The sequence below is a fragment of the Aspergillus bombycis genome, assembly GCF_001792695.1.
Source record: "Aspergillus bombycis strain NRRL26010 chromosome Unknown contig00090, whole genome shotgun sequence".
Taxonomy (NCBI): domain Eukaryota; kingdom Fungi; phylum Ascomycota; class Eurotiomycetes; order Eurotiales; family Aspergillaceae; genus Aspergillus; species Aspergillus bombycis.
The window spans coordinates 71,921-93,335 of record NW_019170092.1 but is presented as its reverse complement, the minus strand read 5'-3'; the positions used below and the strand labels follow the sequence as shown (position 1 = coordinate 93,335).

At 48.6% G+C, this 21,415-nt stretch overlaps 7 protein-coding genes across 7 annotated transcripts; 5 read left to right on the top strand and 2 right to left on the bottom strand.

Moving 5' to 3' along the window:
- Positions 1-970: 970 nt before the first annotated feature.
- Positions 971-3,476, top strand: ABOM_008386 (Hsp70 family protein; the record flags this gene model as incomplete). Its single annotated transcript, XM_022535515.1, has 14 exons — positions 971-1,006; positions 1,088-1,150; positions 1,214-1,266; positions 1,324-1,410; positions 1,468-1,673; positions 1,726-2,144; positions 2,202-2,225; positions 2,274-2,322; positions 2,380-2,650; positions 2,707-2,835; positions 2,896-2,956; positions 3,021-3,165; positions 3,217-3,378; positions 3,439-3,476. 14 exons carry the CDS (start codon positions 971-973, stop codon positions 3,474-3,476), a joined length of 1,743 nt encoding a protein of 580 aa, XP_022386110.1.
- A 2,469-nt stretch (positions 3,477-5,945) lies between these two features.
- ABOM_008385 (uncharacterized protein) lies at positions 5,946-6,218 on the bottom strand (the record flags this gene model as incomplete). Its single annotated transcript, XM_022535514.1, has 2 exons — positions 5,946-6,002; positions 6,060-6,218. The coding sequence occupies 2 exons, from the start codon at positions 6,216-6,218 to the stop codon at positions 5,946-5,948; spliced, it is 216 nt and encodes a 71-aa protein (XP_022386109.1).
- A 1,412-nt stretch (positions 6,219-7,630) lies between these two features.
- ABOM_008384 (cupin domain-containing protein) lies at positions 7,631-8,299 on the top strand (the record flags this gene model as incomplete). The annotated part of the gene is made up of 1 exon (XM_022535513.1): positions 7,631-8,299. One exon carries the CDS (start codon positions 7,631-7,633, stop codon positions 8,297-8,299), a length of 669 nt encoding a protein of 222 aa, XP_022386108.1.
- Positions 8,300-9,408: 1,109 nt separating this feature from the next.
- ABOM_008383 (E3 ubiquitin-protein ligase) lies at positions 9,409-10,455 on the top strand (the record flags this gene model as incomplete). Its single annotated transcript, XM_022535512.1, has 1 exon — positions 9,409-10,455. One exon carries the CDS (start codon positions 9,409-9,411, stop codon positions 10,453-10,455), a length of 1,047 nt encoding a protein of 348 aa, XP_022386114.1.
- Positions 10,456-10,913: 458 nt separating this feature from the next.
- Positions 10,914-13,221, bottom strand: ABOM_008382 (monooxygenase; the record flags this gene model as incomplete). Its single annotated transcript, XM_022535511.1, has 6 exons — positions 10,914-11,765; positions 11,844-12,178; positions 12,241-12,389; positions 12,437-12,684; positions 12,756-13,141; positions 13,212-13,221. 6 exons carry the CDS (start codon positions 13,219-13,221, stop codon positions 10,914-10,916), a joined length of 1,980 nt encoding a protein of 659 aa, XP_022386113.1.
- A 966-nt stretch (positions 13,222-14,187) lies between these two features.
- On the top strand, positions 14,188-15,634 carry ABOM_008381 (uncharacterized protein; the record flags this gene model as incomplete). The annotated part of the gene is made up of 5 exons (XM_022535510.1): positions 14,188-14,392; positions 14,441-14,460; positions 14,517-14,624; positions 14,684-15,072; positions 15,139-15,634. The coding sequence occupies 5 exons, from the start codon at positions 14,188-14,190 to the stop codon at positions 15,632-15,634; spliced, it is 1,218 nt and encodes a 405-aa protein (XP_022386112.1).
- Positions 15,635-16,614: 980 nt separating this feature from the next.
- On the top strand, positions 16,615-18,706 carry ABOM_008380 (FAD/FMN-containing protein; the record flags this gene model as incomplete). The annotated part of the gene is made up of 8 exons (XM_022535509.1): positions 16,615-16,966; positions 17,042-17,150; positions 17,205-17,356; positions 17,418-17,552; positions 17,605-17,717; positions 17,784-18,240; positions 18,303-18,513; positions 18,571-18,706. 8 exons carry the CDS (start codon positions 16,615-16,617, stop codon positions 18,704-18,706), a joined length of 1,665 nt encoding a protein of 554 aa, XP_022386111.1.
- Between the last annotated feature and the right edge of the window lie 2,709 nt (positions 18,707-21,415).

Genomic DNA, 21,415 nt, shown 5'->3' with positions numbered 1-21,415 from the left:
CGGTTCAACATATGTGAATGAGATCAGATGAACAGGGTTCAGGGGTACGTGACACAAAGCCTTGCAAATTAACTTATTATGTAGGTGGCTTTATGCGATTGGTCAGCTTAGTCGCTCCGAACGTCCGATCACAATCTAGGCCACTTGAGGCGTTTGAAAGGCGTTTCATACTGCATAACATCCTGCATCCGTAGGGTTGTCTGGTTTGTTCGAAGGCATACATGATCTTATAATGTTTGATCCATGAGCTTCCTCGCCACCACCAATAATGTGGTCACGCTGGTAAATGCCTCCGTCAGTGTACAGATAGGATTTACAGGAGCATTCAATACTCCCAGAGGGCTATCTGTACTTGTTGAGCTGGCAGCTGCCGGTGCTCCGGCTACACGTAAGTCAAGTTATGCTCGCCTATGAAGAGAGACGAAGCAGGGCTCCCCCTGGATCTTTCTGCATAAAGGCAAGCCACACGGCAGGTTTTCAAGGAGCGGTCAGCTGAGGCCAGCTCCAACTTTCGGAGTTGTTCGTGTCGTAAGATAGGCTGAGCCGATTGGCGTTCGCTTGGATTGCTGTCACATTTATCCCTGCCATCGGATGTTGCAATCCCTCCTATTTGCCAATATAAATAGTAGGAAAGCGAGGTTAGCGACACGAAGTCTGTATCACGATGAATATGTAAATGCCCGAGGAGTAATACACAGCAAGTCCAACGTATCTATCATGCAAGATACTATTTGCCAGAGGGAAAATATTACAGGGAATGTGTATTCCATAGCCAGCGCCAATTGCGGGCTGACGGCCGCGGAGCCTCATGTAGTCATGCCCTTTTAAGTCAGGCAAACTATCGTAAGACGCCTATCCACTTATGATACGGCAATAGCCCAGTCTCGTGGTAATTCTTACTTGTATATCCTACACTGACTTAGCCTGCTGAAGTACCGAACTCTCTTCCACCAGGTGCGGTAGGTAGAAAATGGCGGGAAAGAACAACAACAACAACACCCTTATCGTGAGCATATCCAGATTGGCTATCACAACACCCTCAGATCTTTTGATAAAAGACATCAGCTAACCTATCGACACTTTACAGCTTGCCATAGACTTTGGAACGACATACTCAGGAATTGGGTACATACATACGGCGGCGGGGCGTGTACCTAGTAGACAGGCAAGTATAAGAACTCGGGCGAAGGTATCTCACTAATGTTAATAATAGGATCTTGTAACCCACTGGCCGCTGAGAAATGCGACAAGCGAAAAGGCACCAACGTCAGTAACCGACTAAATCCACTATGGATACAGAGTATATCTGAAGGCTTTCTTTAGCGAAATACTTTACGATGACAATAAAGACAAGATCGAATGGGGATTTCAGGCCCAGGGCAATATTAGGGCCTTGAAATATTTTAAATTGTAAGTATAAATCGGCTTCATATTCACCAGCATACTGACATAACTTTTGCTATAAAGGGAGCTGGATCCAGAAGCCAGAAAAAAGCTCAAGGCACTCCGATCCGACACTGAATCATCTCGACCCTTCGTCGGGAATCACGGAGCTACGAGTGCAGTTGTTGAAGAATATCAAGCAAATCGAGATGCCAAGGATGTTTGCACAGATTACCTCAAGGCTATCTACCGGGCTGCCCTAGAGCAGATCAACAACCTATGGGTTCCAGGTAAGTCCACTAATAATCTAAGTCGTTTGGGATCAGCTTAGACCTTCAGTAGACACCGTCAGAAATGCCCCTAAAAGGTTCATTTTGACTGTCCCGGCTATCTGGACAGATCCAGCGAAGAATGCCACCAAGCAGTGTGCTAGGAGAGCATTTGGCCAAGACGCCGATATTGAACTAATTGCAGAGCCACAGGCTGCCGCAGTATATACCCTTAGTCAAGCGCACATCGTACAGTCGGTTCGTCCGGGAAATCACTATATCATCTGCGACGCTGGTGGGGGAACGGTAGACCTAATCACCTACTGCGTCAAGAAGAAAGATCCGTTGGAATTAGTTGAAAGCATCCCCGGGACCGGGGAAGCGTGTGGATCGATTTTCCTGAACCGCGCATTTGAAGACTTTCTAAAGGAAAGGCTGGGGAAACACTATACTGGCCGCAGGACTGAAATGCTAGAGAGGCGTCTGGATGTTGTAAGCTTAAGTAAAAGTCATCAATATATTCGACAGCGCTCTAACAAAGTCAACTAGATGCGCCGGCGTTTTGAGGTCGAGGTACGTCTGAAAATCGAAGCTTGTGTTGGCCCTCACTCAAAACAGTAGATCAAACAACACTTTACTGGGCGTCCAGACGCTAGGTGGGAATTTTGGCGTATGACTTTTCAACTGGGGACCGCTATGTGTAGACCAGTTAACTTACTCTCAATAGTTCCATACGCGTTGGATGGGGCCCGAATCCATGGCACAGAGGAAAACTGTCTGATCATTACCGGACGGGACGTCGCTCGAATGTTCGAGCCTACTATCACTAGGGTACTCAGTCTCATCCGTGCCCAGGTCAGAACCCTCCTCAACCGGAGGGGTCCCCCTCCTGAATTGGGAATTGTGATGGTTGGTGGATTTGGCCAAAGTGAGTACCTATACCAGCGGGTGAAGCACGAGTTTGAGGATCTAGCGAAAGTCACGAGGCCCCCTGACGCGTAAGTACAGAGTTAACGATATATCATCGATGCTATATTGATTGATAGTATATTAGGTGGGCATCGGTGACCCTAGGGGCTCTATGTTGGGGGATGCACAATGAGACCGTTACGGCGAGAAAGCTGCCACGGTGTTACGGTCAACAGGTCTATGTAAAATACAATCCCGATTGTGGATACCCAAAGTAAGTCTTCCCACCACCGAGTTTATCCTAACATCGGCGAGCAGAACATTGATTCCTTAGGGTGACCCATCCTTTCACGGGTGAGCCCTCTCATAAGGCCATGCAATGGTTCGTTGAGGCGGTATGCTTGTAGCAGTCTCTATATTCTTAGCTTCTTCGGAGTCAAACTAATTTATCTGGGTCAGGGTACGGAGGTGTCTGTTGGCCAACCATGGGAATTCCCTTTGGTGGCTTTCTGTGACCCTTCGACAGATGCAAAGTTGACAATAACTCTCTGGGGGTGGAGCCCTTCACGCGAAGGGGAGAGCCCACCGAAGGTTTGCACTCAAGGTATGGCTTGCGCCTAACATCATGACTACATTGTCTGATTGAATTGACTAGAATGCGACGAAGTGGGGGACATGACCATTGATCTAAGAGAGCCGCAGAGAAGATGCCCAGCTCCTTGTCTCCGGTCGGATGGAAAAGGCTACTACCAAAAGCTAGATTTCACGATGCAGCTGCTTTTTGGGAGTGAGATTGTTTTCCGAGCTGTATTTCAAGGTGAGTCTACCTGTGCTGGCTATGAGCTGGCCAAGGGCAGAATGATGACATAAATTCTAGGTACCTCGCAGCACGCGCGTGTTGATTACACGGATTAAGCAAGGCTCGCGTCGTATTCTCTATCGCTCTTGGTTTTGACCCTTTTAATCAACTCTACTACATACATTATGTGACTGATTAAGCTTCGCGAAAGTATCCTCAGTCATGAAAGGCCAAGAGCATCAAAAGTATTCTAAACTGTGATCAATAAAACGCCAAATGATGGTATTATGTAAGTGCACTAGCTGCACCTACGTGTCTCTTAACCCCACTACCGGCACATGGGGTGTGGCAGTCCTAATGCCAACAACAGGCTCGGGATAACGCGGTGATTGAGGATTAGGGGAAGGCACAGACGGTATTAAGGAAGGTGGTGACGCAGAAGGACGCCTAGAACGTCTCCTTCGCGGCTTTATCTCTCGCGCCAATCTCGGTACCACGAAATTCATCCAACAGACGCAGCATATAAGCAGAACGGCACCTGCTATGCCAAGCCCTATTCCCAGCGATTCTGCGGCATTCAGCCCGCTGACAAGTATCAGCAATCAATTCAGGAGTGTCATCTGCAGGAGAAAAGAAAACCATACCTCGAGCGACGCTGTATATATACAAATCTCGGAATCATGTTGTATTGGCTAGATAGCTGAATGGGGGATAATGGAGGCATTGAAAGTTGTTCCCATAAAGGTTCTTGGCTGGAACTATCGTCTTAGCCGAACAGTACGTGTGCCCGTTGTGTCATGAGTCGAAAGATTATACCACCTACCCTTTCAGTTGGGTTATTTATCCATCCTAGGTGAAAGGCACGTGGACCATGACATGGTATATATGAGGTTCTTGGATCTGATGACTTGAACAACCCTGTCACAATATGATTTGCTGTGTATGACTACCTAATCTCCCTGGAAATCGCATTTTTACGGCTGATAGATGGTAGTGAGCCCACAATGGTGATTTCTGAATGTCTGCATAACCGAGCGATCTTTCTCGTCTGAGGGGCAATAACTTTCATAACACCATGACTGGCCTCTAGTTTGCTGCACAGACGACTGGTCTCTGAGATATGACAAATAAAGCAATGAACATTACACTCCCATTCAATTCCCAGCCTTAGGCTACTTGCCTTCCGATTGGGACAAGTCCAAAAAAGCATCCATGTAATCACAATACACTTGATTTGTTGGCCAGCCACAATCACTAGTCCAGCCTACCGGTGCAGGGTCTTATCTGGTATCATAGCAACTAACTAGTAGCAAGGATGGTGTCACACATGATCATGTCTCTCAGCCTTTCCTGGGTTTCTCCCGTAGCGAATAAGGATAACCATGAGGATTGATCTGCGGCAAACACTTTCTTGCTTATTCTCGTGTATGCAGTTTGGTTTTCAATCGGCACCCTCATCCAATGTCGCCAATTGGCGGATAACATCAGGGATGTTGCATCCATCATGGCTATATTCCAATAGCCTGGACAAATGTTTGCTACCTTACTAGAATCAAGATTGAAACGGAGATCTGGGCGCAGAGCTATCTTTCCGCTGGTGGAAGTTGCATGATTAATTCCGATCAACCCCCGTAACATTAATGAATATACTTTTTGTTTCGCAGATACTGGAGGTCTCAGGGATAATGCATAGTTTGCCATTATCTGATGTGGAAGGAGAACTGCGAAATGTGACCCCAGCATTGGCATGACCGTATGGGTGTCGATACCCGAGAAGCATCCCATATGTTATTTTGTTTTGATAATTTCATAAATGCAATCATAACTGTATGATTCAATGCATTTCACCGTGGACATTTGTTGCAGTCATTTGATTCGTACCAAGGTAGCTTGGGGAGGTTCGCAACCAGAACGAGGGAATCCGATGTGGAAGGGTTACAATAGTGGACCTCGTCTCTAAATGCCCCGGACATGTCGACACGGTGGTATTTAATCCGAACCCGTACCAAGTTTCTTCAGAACTGCTTGCTACTCTGACATGGAGTCTATGTGGGGCAGACCTCTCAGCCATGGAACCAGATGCTACAACAAGGTGCGGACCAAGCTCTCATCCCCACATTACAACAAGCCCTAAGTTGGAACAGAATGAAGGTTACAACGGGGTCACGTCACTGACTTAGCTGTCATAGACGCAAATTAACTTATTATGGGGGTGACGATGTCTGTCTTGAATTTTTCATGGTTTGGGCGACAAGCGCCGGCCAAAGAGGCTATTCCTATGCCTACTACTACATAGGTTGATTTACTTTGATGATGAAGAGTGCTGACGAAAGACATCGCCAGATTTATCCAATATTAATACCTTCCCATTTGGGCTACGGTACAGGGAAACCTAATCCACCTAAGAGAATCGGGGAAAACCCGCACCAAGGCTAATTACATAATTAGAATTATTATTCCGGGAAATATCCCTGAATACCAGCCTCTATGCTCCATCATGGTTCACCGGCCATTGCGACATGGTTTACCTAGAGCCTGGCATAAATTAGTATCAGAGGGCAATTAGCACAACGGCGATCTTTGACTTACCACCGGTGCCAGATATCGTCATCACCTTGGCGGCATGGGTTTTGGAACGCACACTTCAAAAGCTGTTAGTTCGTATTCAAGGGTTGCCGCCGCAAATATCGATCACTTACCACTCCGGGGGCACCGGGGAGGCCAGCGTGACATGAGACACACGTAAGGCCTTCTGCACAGAACGCACCGGGGTAGGGGCCACAAATATCACCTGGTCCCTTGTCGGCAGCGATCAGGGCTGGAGCGCATGTGGCGATGAGGAGGGCAAGAAGCTGCATTTTCAATGGTTGCGAGAGAAAGTGTTGTGTCGGTAGAGGGGCTCAAGGAATGGACGATAGTTGATGGGTTAGATTGAATCACGAAAGATGAGATAGATTTCCGGGAGACTCTCAGAGAGATTTATAGCAACCGAGCTCCCCGTGGATGACAACATGACTCTAGTGGTTTTGGCTGTTTTCATTCCTTATTTTTCAAAAATGAATGAATCTATGACGGGCTGATCACAATTCTGACTTCATGATCCTCCATCCATTTTGGCTACCATTGATACGGTGATGTTGCATGCAACTCTAAAGTTATTCCGATATACAGGACAGTAGCCATAGATACCACATGTGCATGATAGTGTGAAATGGACACAAGTCCTGCAATAGGTATTATACCCCATGGGCTCGATTGCAATATTGTTATCCAGTCTCCGATATCTACGAACTGCTCCGACCAACGTGCAAGGTCCTCAGTGCATCATCGATTTGACAATAAACACTAAGTTTGTTCTGACTCTGGAAGACGAAAGGGTAGCGGTAACGGACCGTCGGATCGCATCTCCGCAGCTTCCGTAAAGCTTAGTCTAATGACCTCAACGACCGGAACGCACGTCCGCGTTCGGGTCGTTCTAATGACCCGTGCATTGAGAGGAGTGAGTTCTGAGAAGTGGCTAGAACAGCATTCCGTATCTTCGATATCGAAGTAGCGGACTCCAGAGCATTAGTCAGTGGGAATTGAACTAGGACTTGAACCAACTGCTCTGCTACGATCATGCCAAAAGCCCATCAGGTTTGAGCATTGGATCTAGTCCAACTGGTGAAAACTCCCTGACTGAAGCCCATGCTACGCTATGCCATGAAGAATTGAATCCTCCCATCGGCTTTTTTTTCTGATTCCTGGGTTATGTACGATATGGCATAGTTCAGGTGTGGAGGAAGGCGGCTAGTATAGCTTTGCAGATGTCTGCACTTGGACTGTCATCTATACACCTGGTCAGATGGGTTTCTGCTTTCCTTGGAGTCTGTGTCTATACAGACCCAATTTCTTCTACTAATCTACGTCCTTGAATTTGGTGTGCAATCTGGTCGCTCATTTGTGAATACGACGAAGTCATGATATGATGTGCACCTTGTTCTGACCTTACTTCGCGCACGTTGGTTACGACCACAGCCATTAATCCTCTCATTTCCTGGTCTACGGGGGAGGGCTTTCACGCATCGTTCTTTTAGTCAAGAAAGCCTGCCCCGCACGGGTAAGGATTCCGACTCGGATCTGCTACCGACCTTGCTGGCTATATAACAGGTAAATTCTACCCAGCGATCCATCCCTTCCCGCTGTCAAATACGGCCAAGGCATCGGACCAAGGGTACAACCAAATAGGACGCCTTATCTCTATCCCTTCAAAACAAATCAATCGGGCAGGATGGTTGAAGTAAGACAATATCACCTCTCTCCCACGGATCTCATCCCCAACTCCCCGAGACCACTACTCCACTACAAGAATGTCCTAGCCAAGGCCAACAACTCACATTGCGACCCTGTCGACGTGTGGGACACGTTCACAAGGAATGATTGGAACGTTCACTGGATTTTTCGTTACAGTCCCACTCAAATATCTCACTACCATTCCCAGGCGCACGAGTGTATGGCCGTGCTCTCAGGCACTGCCAGTATCCGTTTTGGAGTCGGGGATACATCGCCGGATATGGAAGAGAATACGCATGGTTCTGCTTGGGAGGAAGGTGGTGTTCTCCTAGAGGCGGAAGCTGGCGATGTTTTTGTGATACCAGCTGGCGTGGCACATAAAACACATAACACTAAGCCCGAGGCTGAGTTTGCCCTGTTATCACCAGGAAATGGACACGGTATTAAACAAGAGGATAAGAAAGCTTTGTCTGAGATTAAACTGGATGGGTTCACTATGATGGGGGCCTACAGCGGGGGTGACTGGGACTTTGTTGCCACCGGGGGTGATTATGAAAAGGTGTGGTCTGTTCCGAAGCCAGAATACGATCCGGTTTTTGGAGCTTCGGAACAGGGACTTTGCAAGACATGGCGTGGAAGTGACACTGAATCTAAGGCTCATCTCTAGGCTGTGTCATGCTTGTATGTTGATATAAATGACAGAGGTTCTACTAGCGACTTAATGACATTGTACGCATCGCAAGAACTAAGAAATACAGCCATTCACTCCAGGATATGTATTTCATCATGCATTTGATTTGTAATTTGTTGCTGACATGCATTGGTTGTAACAGTGCTGATCCTCGGCATCGGCTTCTTATCAACGATCGGACGCTCTCCCGAGTCCAGCAGTGCCCTTGGATCTGATTTGTCTAAGCTCCCCCAAACCGTGCCCTTTGGACACTGAAGATGAGTGTTCTACACAGAATGCGACTTCCATATCTTCATATGTTCCTCATACAACTAATATGAAAGCCCTGAAGCATCGTCTTTCCCAGACCTCAAGGCTATCCCTTCCGCATAGTCAAGAGCATACTGCTGTTCCTTTTGAAACCCAAACGTTATCAGCTCCAGTAAAGGGATCACACACACATTGCATTCTGAATTCCCCAAGTCAGACCTTACCACTAATTTCTACAAAACGCGGAAATGCTACCTCGGCCGAGCCGGTTTGCATAAAGATGGGCGCCTCGGTTCGGAACTCTCTCCCGAAAGAGCTCCCTGATTGGTTGTCTGATATGATGTGGATTTCGCGTGTAGGGTTGGCATAGAAAAGGGAATATTTGCTCAGCGCAGGCTTCCAATTAAAGAAATGCATTCGCACAGACGACTGACGCCGACATTTAAGCATAACTCTACGCTTATACAGCAAGCTAGACGTGGTGCTGATCACGACATGGCTAGGCATTCACTCCCGGATACTGAACTAACGATGACCTCGAGCACGCCTTGGCTCATGGACGTGTTTCGTCATTGGGTTATAAGCCTGAGGTGAGATGCAGTTCGCCACTGTGTGCGACAAAACATCCAATAATAGAGCGAGAGATTGATAGTCTAGCGGGTTTAGGGTGAATAATCAGACAGGGTCAAAGGCCCTGAACAGTGCAGGGTATTCTTCTCCACGATCCTACAACACCTCTATACTCAACGTGGAAGCGATTCACATGATACACTGCTCCGGAGTTCAGAGCCATCTATTACATTCGCCATTGATCTTCTGCGGGTCTGACGCCAAGCATGACAGGAGAACACGATATAGAGCCGCCTCAGGCAAACACAAATTATACAATTGTCGCTCTTCTACAGCAAATTGAGGAGATCGACCTGTTCCGTGACAAACAAAAAGGAAAGGGTCGAGCTGATGAGCTGTTGGACATTGATATAGCCATGGCCGCGTTTCGCGATGAGGTGCAAATACACATAGGTGTCTCGAATGATCTTAAGCTTACTCAAAGTATGGGTAATGCTGTGTATATGGACGGCCCCGCGATCGCAGGCATCACGCAAGGAGAGGTACAAGCCCAGCGCGATCGACAAATGGCAATGGCAATGAGCGCCGATGATCCGGAACGTCAGAACCCTCCGCAGAGGAATTTGCACAGCCAGTCCCATCCTTTACACCTACCTCGGGGCTTCAATGAAGAGGGTGATGTGGATCGTGGTTCTGATGAAGACAAAGGTGGTCCGTCGAAAACATATGCGGAGCGCCAGGAGGAAGCGATGGAGAAGCTAACACGACAAAAGCAACAATGCTGTACCTGTTTCGATAGCTTTCAATTAAGCGACATAGTTCGCTTGGAGTGTAATGACCTCTACTGCACTGATTGTTTTAAGAGCCTTTTCATGAGAGCGACTAAAGATGAGCAACTGTTTCCTCCCAGATGCTGCCGCCAGCATATTCCCATATCGCTCATCGCGGAAGAAATGACTACTAAAGAAAGGGATTCATTTCAGACAGCAACAGTTGAATTCGCTACGATCAGCAGAACCTACTGCAGCAACACTGACTGTGGCAGGTTTATAGTCCCGAATAACATATTAGCCCATCAGGCGAAGTGCGAGTACTGCGGCTCCTCAACCTGCACAATGTGCAAAAATACGTTTCACAATGATGATTGCCCAGAAGACATCGCTGTTCAGGAAACAATGGAACTTGCTAGAAGCCAAGGGTGGCAGCGTTGCGTCTCCTGTAACGCGATGGTTGAACTGACAATAGGTTGCTACCACATGACGTATGATTTATTTCAATCCTGGGCTCTTGTATCCTTCTTGCAGCAGTGCTGATGCAGTGTCTAGATGTAATTGCAACGCTGAATTCTGCTACCTGTGCGGCATGAAGTGGAAATCTTGTCGTTGTGAAATGTGTGGGGCACGTCGTTGGAAATATATTTTGCGCTGCCGTCGTTGTCAGTTAGACGTGTGTTAAGACTGTCGGAGGCATTGTGTGTGATCATGTATCCTTCGTCGAAGAACATCCACAATCTTGCGAGCTATGGTCTATGCATTAGTTCAGGGTGTTGGTGCCAAGATGCTCTTCTAGGGATTGGATTGACGATGTATGCGGTCTCCAGTCCATGGGCCCACTGGAAACAACTGCTCATACGATAGGCCATCAAAGGAGGTTCCAGAAAAGTGGGAGTTACGTTTGATAATGGATGGGAAATTACCAAGACCAGATTCCAAACACCGATATATGTAAACTCAACCACGTATATTCTCCGGTGTGGAGATGCTACTGATATCTATAGTAACGTACATTTATGCGGACTTGCCCGCGCAGCATGTGGCGTGTCCCGATATGCTGGAGGCAGTATACCTTCTAAAGAGGCCTTGATCTGCAGGGCTAGCGTTCGCGAGTGCCACCGGTGTTGTTGCGTATAACCACCCGCGATCCAGAGGTTGTCGAGGCGCGATTGACGCTTCCACAAACCACGTATCTCGCCCTCAGCATCAATTCCCCAAGTCGCGTCAAGGCGATCGGCAATTTCACGAGGGCCAAGGAACTGTTGGGGCTCAGTGCTGGTATCCTCACTACAAGAGCGTCCACCCAGGGTTCGGATTGCCGTGTCGCGCATGTCCTTGTCGGCAAATCCTGTGCACCATACCACAGCATCTGCATCGGCGGTGCTTCCGTCCGAGAACCGTAGTCCTGTGGCCGTGTACGCAATGGGCTCGACTCCGGCCTTCACGCCTGCCTTACCGTCCGTGAACAACTTGGTGCCGCCCACATCCACATAATGTCCACCCGCTCGCTCCAGCAGGTTATGCATCAATGACATCTCCGGGTCGCGACTGTCAATAACCGGGAACCCGGTGGCTGCAAGATCGTCGTAACGATGTGGTTCCTGCGTTGCGAACTGCGCGATCAAACCCCGAGCGAGCTGGGCGTCTACGTGCGACGGCAGCGTCATGAAGAGTCGATCAGCGAACTCGACACCCATGTCGTAGGCTCCGAGACTGCGCTTATCGCAGACATAGGCGACTGGGACAATGTAGGTCGGAGATCGAACCACCATTGTTGTCTGGAGACCAGCGCTGTGGCAGTCTTCGAGAACGTCGAAAGCAGTGTTGGCAGATCCAATTACGAGGACAGACTACGGGAATTGATATTGCGGTTAGCTATGACAACCGCGGTTCTTTGACGTTTCCGAAGTGTTGGGTATAAGACTCACCTTAGCCCCCGTCTCCGCTAACTGCTTTGCATTCCTGTACTGAGCCGAATGGAGGCTGGTTCCTTGATATAGGTGATTATCTGCTACCTTTGGCAGATAGGGCTCCTGGGACGCGATGCCGGTCGCAAGCACGAGATGCTTACAGTGCACTGTTTGTTGGCCAGCAGGTGCCTGAATCTTGACCTCCCAACGTTTGGTGGATGGGTCGTACGTGGTTGACAGGATCTGCGCGGAGGTGATGATATTCAGGCCAAAGGTTTCCACATACCGTCTGACCTGTAAAGCCAGCTCCTCTCTAGTCAAGAGGTGGGGAGCTCGAAGTTCCTCGTCATACGCTAGGTTGTGAACTCGGTGTCAGTCTACCAGCCTCCGCTCTTGATGGCCTGCTGATGCTTACACATGTAGGGCATGTCACAGAATGATGTTGGAATGTGAAAGCGCATGCAGTCATAGCGCAGGGCCCAGTTATCGCCAGGTCGCGGATTACGCTCGGCCATGACGCTCTCGACGTCCAACGCTTTGAGACGTGCTGCGAGAGTGACAGCACTACGCAGTGTCAGCGATGCCAGGGTTGCTGTCTTCACATCACTCACGCGTTTCCGCCTCCGACAATAAAGACATCCGTATCGAATGTCGCAAGGCCATCCAATTGCCTTCCAGGAGAGTTGAGCAATGCCTCATCCTCTTGCTGCAAGTCTAAACTCTCGAGGAACGTACTCAGAACCCAGATCTTCCACTCAATTGTCTCATGGCGGTTCTTAACAGGAAGTAGAACCACCTTTCCTTTGCATGTCGCGCCGGGAGAGCCAGTTCGGAAAGCGATACCACAGTCGATAAATTGCTGTATCCACGAAAAAACATCAGCTACCAATCTCAGGTACCAGTACACGACGCGTTCCGTGAGTGACTCACAAGCGTCGGCGCAGCGGGGAGGAAGACCGCGCCCCCATCGACAGCAATTTCCCCTTCGATCTCCCTCAAGTTCTTTGTTTCTAGTAAGCTCGCGGTGATTGCGCTAGGGCCGCTAAAGGTGCGGAGGTGGTACGTGAGTGCCAGTTGATCTCTCCAATATGCCTGATTGGCAAAGAAACAACTTTCAACGGCGATGGCATCATCATCCGCCAGTGCAGCGCTCAGGCGGCGCAACACAGTGCGCGCCAGCTTCACCGGCTCATCACCAGTGATGGAAGCTGGATCTATCGTTCCGGGAGGGATCGTAGGAAGCGGCTGGTGAGCCATCATCTGGCGCAGATCCGCTCTTGGCGGATACTCATCGTGTACCGAGGACGGGAAGTCGTCTGTATAGTTGCTATGCGTTAGACCCTGCATCCTTTGGACTGATCATCTGCGACATCCTGGAAAACTCACTGGAAGCCATGGTGGTCAGTTGCAATGGATGAGGTGCTGGATCCTGCAGCGGGGGGTAGCAGCATTTAGCAGCTGCCTCGCATCTGCAGGGCAAGGCCATCGCAGTCCAAGCGTGTGATTAATCGTCAGATACCCACACCTAGACTGACATCGCCATGCGGAGCAAACGCCGACGGGTGCCATTATTGGCCAGGAGTGTTCTTGTGAAAGTCTAGTGCGACAGCGGATTCCAATTGGTGCTCACTAGTGATGAGGACTCGAAACTCAAATGTTAACTTTGCGAGATGCATCGCGAGGCTTCCCAGTATTTTCCTCCCGTTTCTGGCCACAGTCGCAACAACGGTGGCGATAGATGATCTGAGCACCACGTCCATCCCGATACGACGAGGCATCGAGCCCCTTTAAAGGGCCCGCTACTGCTCTGTGAATTTTGGACAGGGGCGACCCAACGCGTTGGACCCACTGGTGCTGCAGAATACGGGAGTACAGGTCCGTCCATCACATTGGGAGCAGGCCTTAGCGCAGTGACATGTCGTCCCCGCCACAAGATAGCAGCCTATGATAGCCAACGCAGGTGGGTTGACCGGCATCTGGTTGGAAGCTAGAGGAAGCTAAAGTGGACGGATTCGTCCTTCCGGCCCTTAGCGTGCAGACATTCTCTCATCCGAAGAGCTGTCAGATAACAGCATTACGGGACCCGGTGTGGATACGGACCGCACTAATACTGAATAGCCTGTTACTTTGTATATTCGATTATAAAAATATATGCGGCAGAGAACGTCTTTTGTTTCTGAAACTGGCTAAGGAAGCAGTCTTGATTTTATCGCGGATTTTCAACAAGCTTGGCAGAACTTTACCCTGGTGTCGATCCCCAATGGATAGATCTGGGGTAGCCTTTGTTCTCTATACTTAAACAACAAGGGGCCCATTTTCGCACGGCCTGTTCGTCCAGGCTCCAGTGATCACGGACATCAAGATGTCACCTGAAGAGCTCGATGCCCTGCTCGCGGCTCCGGCCCTCGCACCACCACCCGGGGTCACGCCGAATTTCGACAATCCTAGCAGCCACAATGACTATGCTTGGGGTATAACCACTGTCTGTATGGTCGTTGCGACTGTCTGTCTCTGCCTGCGTTGGTATGTCCGGATCTGGTTGGACAGGAGAGTCCGTATTGAGGATGGTATGTGGAATCACCAAGACCTAAATGACGTGGCTAACACCTGGCTAGTTTTAACAATCGGTGCATATGTGTGCTCCTCTCTTCCACGAGATACTCACATTCAGAATGAACTAACGGTCTTTAGGGGGCCTATTGGGGTACAGCATACGCTGCCTATGGGATGATTTATACTCCTGGCTACTACGTCCACACCTGGGAACTTCGTAATCGAGACCTTATCCGACCGCTCTATGTAGGTTTCTCTACTATTGCGCGGATAGCTGATCCGAGCTAATCTCCTTGCTCCATTAGCTTATTCTAGTTTATGGTTGTTGCTACTCCGCAACCCTCCCACTGATCAAGACGGCCATCTTGATGGACTGGTGTCGTGTTTTTGTCAGCGTTAACCGATCGAAGAGTTTCTTCTGGTGGGGATGCATGACTGTGTCATTTTTTCAATGCCTCTGGGGGCTCCTATGCATCCTCCTGCTCAACATGCAGTGTCGCCCGCACAGAGCTATCTGGGAATTCTACCTTCCAAGCAAATGCTACTCGCTCCCAGACGTCATGCTCTGCTCCGCCAGCGTGCAAGTCGTCTCCGACATATGCATGTTTCTGCTACCCCAGAAGATGATATGGGGCCTCCACATGAGCTGGCAGAAGAAGATGGGAATTTCCATCATATTTGGTGTTGGTATTCTGTGAGTGCTTCCAACCAACTCTAGTCCCATCCATCATGTTTCTCCACAGATCTAACCTTCTCACAGCGCCTCAATCGCAGCCTGTTTCCGCCTAGCCCACACCGTCACCTTCGCCAAGTCAACCGACACCATGTACTTCATTGGGCCCCTCCTATTCTGGGCCTGCGCCGAGATGACCTGCGGTTTCTTCATCTTCAGTGTGCCCTGCCTATCGAAGCTAGCCATGGAGTCTGGACTTCGAAGCCGGTTGTCCAGCGCTCTCGGCCTCAGCGACAAGTCCGTCAGCGGCCCTTCTGCCCAAGGCGGAAACTCCAATTCTGGGCCTCGGGCTAAGCCCAAGCCATGGAGGGTCTCAGAAACCAACTACTCAAAGATCGAGGAAGGCAGTGTTATACCACTGACAAACGTTTCAGTGACACAGCATGACCCCAGCGAGGGGCGCCTTTCACACGATGGAAACCGTTCTCCGATGAGTGTGGTCCGGACCATGGATGTCAATGTCAGCTCTACCGATGGCTCCGGTGTTAAACTACAAGATCACCGCGTCCCATGGGAACATTAGAGATCATGTTCGCAATTGCAGTATCTGGCGTTTCGGAGGTCGTGCACGCTATGATGCGAAGGAGTACGGGGTCTGGGCATTCTTTTCACAACTCATTGCAGTCTTAAAAGCAACGATTTAGATCATAGTCTTTTATTAATCTACTTATTTTCTTTTGTCTTGCTGTAAGCAAGATGCCTGAACAAAATCAAAATGTTTGTTTCGCATTAGATGCCATGGTTCTTCACGATCACCGGAGAGTCTCCCAGGCCTTATATACCTGCACAGAAGCATCATCATTCGAAGATTGACAGTACATACAGTAAATAACCCAGGTTGTGCTTTATACAAATACATCGCCATCCTTGACTTTGATACTACTAGTAATAGCCATGTTCTTACAGGCTAGCCAATAAGAACTGTGTGTATGCTTATGTAACGCGTTTCCTTATCACGCTAAACTACATATAGGAAGGCTGTAATGCGACCTCGATGGTAAGGCAACAAGGCAGACCAGGGTCCAACTGCACAGCCCTAACGATAACCTCCTTCTTGGCCATCGTGTACTAGTCTTGGCATATTTTCCCCTTTTAGTGTTGGTGCACAAAGGAGATGTTTAATTGCGTCATGTAGGATAGGGGGGTGACGATAGCCAAGTACTTGCTTTACGTATGAAGCAACAGAAGGCTTTCACGATTCTCTCGCTCATTCGGGCAACGTAGCCAAGACATATCGGTATCTACGGAGCTGCTCGTATTCGGTTCAACCACTGATCTGCACGGCATCTCCATAATAACCAGCTATCAGAGTACCGGATCAGGCAAGTCTCGTATTCCTGTATTCTGGTAGTTGTTTAGATTCAGTTATAAATATGATCGCAAGGTCATCTTGTAACGTGTACAAGTGGCAAGACTTTGAGGATTTAGGAATATATATTCAATCTCTTCCTCTTGTGCATTCACATGCCTTGCAATACTCTTCGAAGAAAAGTATAAACACTCATGCTCCAACATCTCCTCACAGCTGTCGGCCTCCTCTCCGTCGCAACGGATGCACAAACGCAGCCCCGGCGCCGGTGTGCTTATGGAGACGACTGCTGGCCAGATATCCAAACATGGAACGACTTCAACGCCACCGTTGATGGAAGACTGATTCGCTCCGTACCATCCGCAGCAGTGTGCCATACCGAGCGGTACAGTGCAGACAAATGTACTTTTGCAAAGGAAAGTTGGCTGGATAGTTTCTGGCGAACCAATCAAACAGGGGCATATGCTGCTACCGTATGGGAAATGGGAAAGACCGGACAGTGTTTTATTAATACATCCGTTAGCGCCCCGTGTGACCAAGGAAGAGGTAGAGTTATCGTCAAGTTCTATGTAACAAGTGTCTGTGTGCGAGGTTGCTAACAGTTGGGTTATGTCAATTTAGTTCCGTACTACATGGTTCGTGCGGCGAGCGTGGAGGATATCCAGGCCTCTGTGAAATTTGCAAGTGAGAAGGATCTCTTGCTTGTGACAAAGAATACTGGACATGATCAGTGAGAAACCTCCGACATATAGCCTGTGAGTTTTGCTAATAATTCTCACCGCAGCCTCGGTCGCTCAAGCGGGAAGGAGGCGTTTGGAATCTGGACGCATAATCTGAAGGGTATCGAGTTCCACGAGTCGTTCGCACCACAGTATGCACCAGATAATGCCACTGGTATGCCTGCGGTAACGCTGCAGGCGGGTGAGCAATGGTTCGGTAAGTCAAGTATTGTATCTGGCCGCGTGGGACTGCACGCTAACTTAGCAATGCAATGTAGACGTATACCAAGCCGCCGCTAAACAGGGTGTGTTGGTCGTTGGAGGCTCGGCACGCACTGTTGGTGCTGCTGGAGGATATGTGCTTGGGGGTGGCCATTCGCCCTTTGCGCATTATTACGGTCTTGCCGCAGATAGTAAGTTAAGGGATATCCTTTGGCAACGGTGCGTAAACTAATGGCAATGCAGATCTTCTGGAAATGACCATTGTTTCTGCTGATGGTCAGCACCGAGTGCTGAATGCCTATACAGACCCGGAGTATTTCTGGGCCGTCCGAGGCGGAGGTGGAAGTGCCTGGGGCGTGAGTGACCATAGACAAGTTAAATCCAAAGTAAACGTCAAGAGTAGGCTAACTTATGATTGTCAGATTGTTACATCGGTCACCTACAAAACTCATCCAGTCCCACAGAATCTGATAATTGGACTAATCCAACTGAACGCAACGAATACAACTAGCATGAAACGTATCATAGCGGAATCTGTCAAGCTGCTACCGGCCATCACAGAAGCGGGCTACACAGGCTATGGGGCGATAGACAATGGATTCGCAGCCATCATGCTTAAGCCCAACAGCACAATCGCAAGTTTCAACCAAACATTTGCTCCATTCTTCAATCTGTCTCGGCTTCCCGGAATCCAGGGAGGGGTCACTGCGTATCCATCAACTTGGGACGGATACGTAAAAACCTTCCTTCAAGATCCTAATATCGGGACTAATATCCAGGATACATCCCGGCTGTTGACAACTGAGGTGTTACAAGAAAAGGCGGAGCAGGTGGCAGAGTTCATAGTTGATAATAAGCAAGGAGCAGGGTTCAATTTCAGTAAGTCATCCAATGTCCCCAAGACTGTCATTCGTCCTGCTGATTCCTTGTTCCTTTTCTAGTTGGAAAGGTCAACAATAACGAGCGCGATAACACTGCCGTCCATGAAGTCTGGAAACGCAGCCATGGTCTTCTGAGCGTGTCTGTGGACTGGGCAGATACCGCCACGGATAGTGAAAAACAGGAGAAGCGGCACCAGACGGTGCAGTTGAGCGAACGACTTATAGAACTGGTCGGCTTAGAGGGAGGGACATATGTGAATGAAGCCAATCCGTGAGTATATGCAGCTCGTAATTAGTATTGAACAGGAGTGTCTCACAGACTTTCCAGGTACGAGCCTGACTGGCAAAATGTGTTTTGGGGAAGGAAGTATGACCGACTGCTGGCGATCAAGCAACGAGTGGATCCTACGCAGTTGTTTGTGTGCAATCGTTGTGTCGGCACCGATATCGTGATCCAGCCGTAAGGCCTACGCCGGTATCCTTCTGAATATGATGGAGAGGGTCGCCAATCATGTCAACATAAGGGTCGTTCTGCATTTTGAGATTTCTAAAGATCACAGAAACGAAGATTAGGACCTATAGATGTGGGTTATCAACCATGGTGGATCTAGCTAAATTATGACTCTATAACTGATAATGAATTCCGATTATACGGGTTCCCTCTTATCGTACTCTGAGTAGACCGGCATAAGGACTATAGGCCCACTTGTATATAGCTTATCTGGAACCCAAATCCGCTTACTATCATGATGATCACGCCAAGGGCCTTGGCTGGTGGATCCAGATCGTATATATAGGTGTTGGATTGGGTCCCAGTCCACCATCAATGCAAATGAGATGTGGCTCAGCTGTATACAGCGCGATTGAGTGAGGGACTAAAGGCAATTACCGTCGTGAGTCCATCTGGAGAAGGGGTCGGGAATTATCGATTCCATAAGCTCAGGCCCAGTAGTCCAACCTTATAACACAAGCCCTTAAAGGCAGATTGATAATTATCCATTCTTCTATAGGCCCAAGAGCATTGATAGCTGACAGGCTTTACCGTTGGCTACATGCACGGGACGGGGACAGGAGAGAGTACAGTCCAGTATACTCGAGCGTACTTCAGAGTCCAAGAAATAGCGACATATATGTAGACTTTATCAAAGGGCTGATTTCCATAAACCATGTCAGACGCATATGAACCGAATGATGCCACAAAACCTAACCGTGACACAGTCTGGGAAACATCTGCGGGTGCTCAAAGAGGCTTTGACTTACTCTGAGCCTATATTGTGGATGAGAGTTCGACCGCCTCGATGCTTGAGCTGGTACATATTTCCCGAAAGGATGATTGCACGCATCGTTGACAACCCTGGTCTGAGAAGGAAGTCAGAAAAGCCCGCTATAATCGATTCACCTTCGACAGGAGCCGTGACAACGGGTTGACCTAGACTTCCCCATCACGCCCATGGTAAGCATGTCTGATGTAGTCCGTCACAGCCCAGCAGCCCAGACGTAGATGCTGTCAAGAATCAGCTGTGGAGAGTCTATAGTTGTTTCTGGGCCGATTGGCCCAGGTAGCCTTGTTATGAAATGCACTAGTGACAACATATAATCTATTTTATCAGCTATATTGCATGTTGCGTGAATGAAATATACGATACCCAGGCGTTTTCTCAATCAGCCCCAGAAGAGTTCCACCGCACTTGATTCTCTCTCCCTCAGGTATTCCGTTCTAGAGTGCATAACATCCAACTTGTGACAACTTAATTGCGTGCTTCAATGATGATCAGCAAGGTTCCAGAGCAAGTTCGGAACGTCATAGAGACGGAAAGTAGACTTTGTCGGAAGAGCGCCTTGAAACTGCTCAAGCAGCCTCGGCCGATGTATCCCCGTGAGATCGGGCCAGCAAGTGTGTATTTCCATGTCTCACCGTCCCAGGGCCATATGGGCCAATTAAGGCACTACGGCAGTTATGTGAGCCTTACGAACGCGCGTACCCAGCGTCATGTGGATCCAGAAGTCTTACGAAGTTACAAGTGTATCATTAATAGCCAACACGCATATCCCCGAGGACACAATTAGAGAAGGAACGCAATAACCATCAAAATCTCCCATTGGTGAGCCAATCTTGCTGACATTTATAGAATGAATCAGGGAAAGTTGATAGAGTCAGAGCGCATAGACCTGCAGTTCATTACCGTTTCCAGGGATAATACGCGATCCAGCTTGGCAATGAGTGGACAGCACCTCGTATTCAGTAGACTTGCGATCATACCTTTCAGGAAGAGTGGAGATGATGCTTGTATGTATGTGGTATTATTCTCCACCATCGTACTTCTGCTAGAGCCCTTCCAGTCTAGAACACTTCGCAAGGTGGACCAAGCCGGCTTGGCGGTGGCACTGAGGCCCCAATTGCGTTCTAGATATTCATTAATCCCTCCCAGACTTTCTTCAGCACGCAGAGAACTGGCTCGCTAAGCGATTTCATTATAAGTGAATCAAGTAGAGCATCTGCAGGAATGGAATCCATGAAATGACCAGAGCAGGTTTTGATTCGCCCCTGTCCACCCAATGCCAGCGTCCAATTGGAAATATTTTTCCTCTGTCCCTTCCATGTGCTTCTGTAATCTGATCTTTGCTCCCAGCCAATGAAATAAGATAGCCTAGGCCGTGCTATATACCATGGAACATTCACAGTTGCCGCAACTCCATGTCGTTCAATATTCAAGGTCTATTCCATAGTAAGTGTACTGACAAAGCTGTCTGCATAATGGCCTGCAGCTTGCTAGATACAACCTTGATATATGTAATCTACGTGAATCAAGGTATTTACCGACACGTTCCCGAGATAGAATTGAACAAACTCGAGTGTGCGAATCTTTATGAAATCCTGTAACCTCCCAAACAAATTGTCTATGACGAGGTTTTACGATACATGTTTAATGACCATCTGATTCCGAGATCGACCAAGTGGGTCTAACCGGTGATCGAGACAGTGATCACAACCAATAGACCATAGTCCTCAGAGGGGAAAGTCGGAAGATATAGATCTATTCCAAGTGCTCTTCCGGATATCTTCTGTTACTAGTGCTTATATGACTCCACAAACTGCATTGTTGATTGTTGTTGATGGAATACTGAAACCGGGCATCGCTAGGCAAGTATCTTAATTACCGAGCTTACGTCCA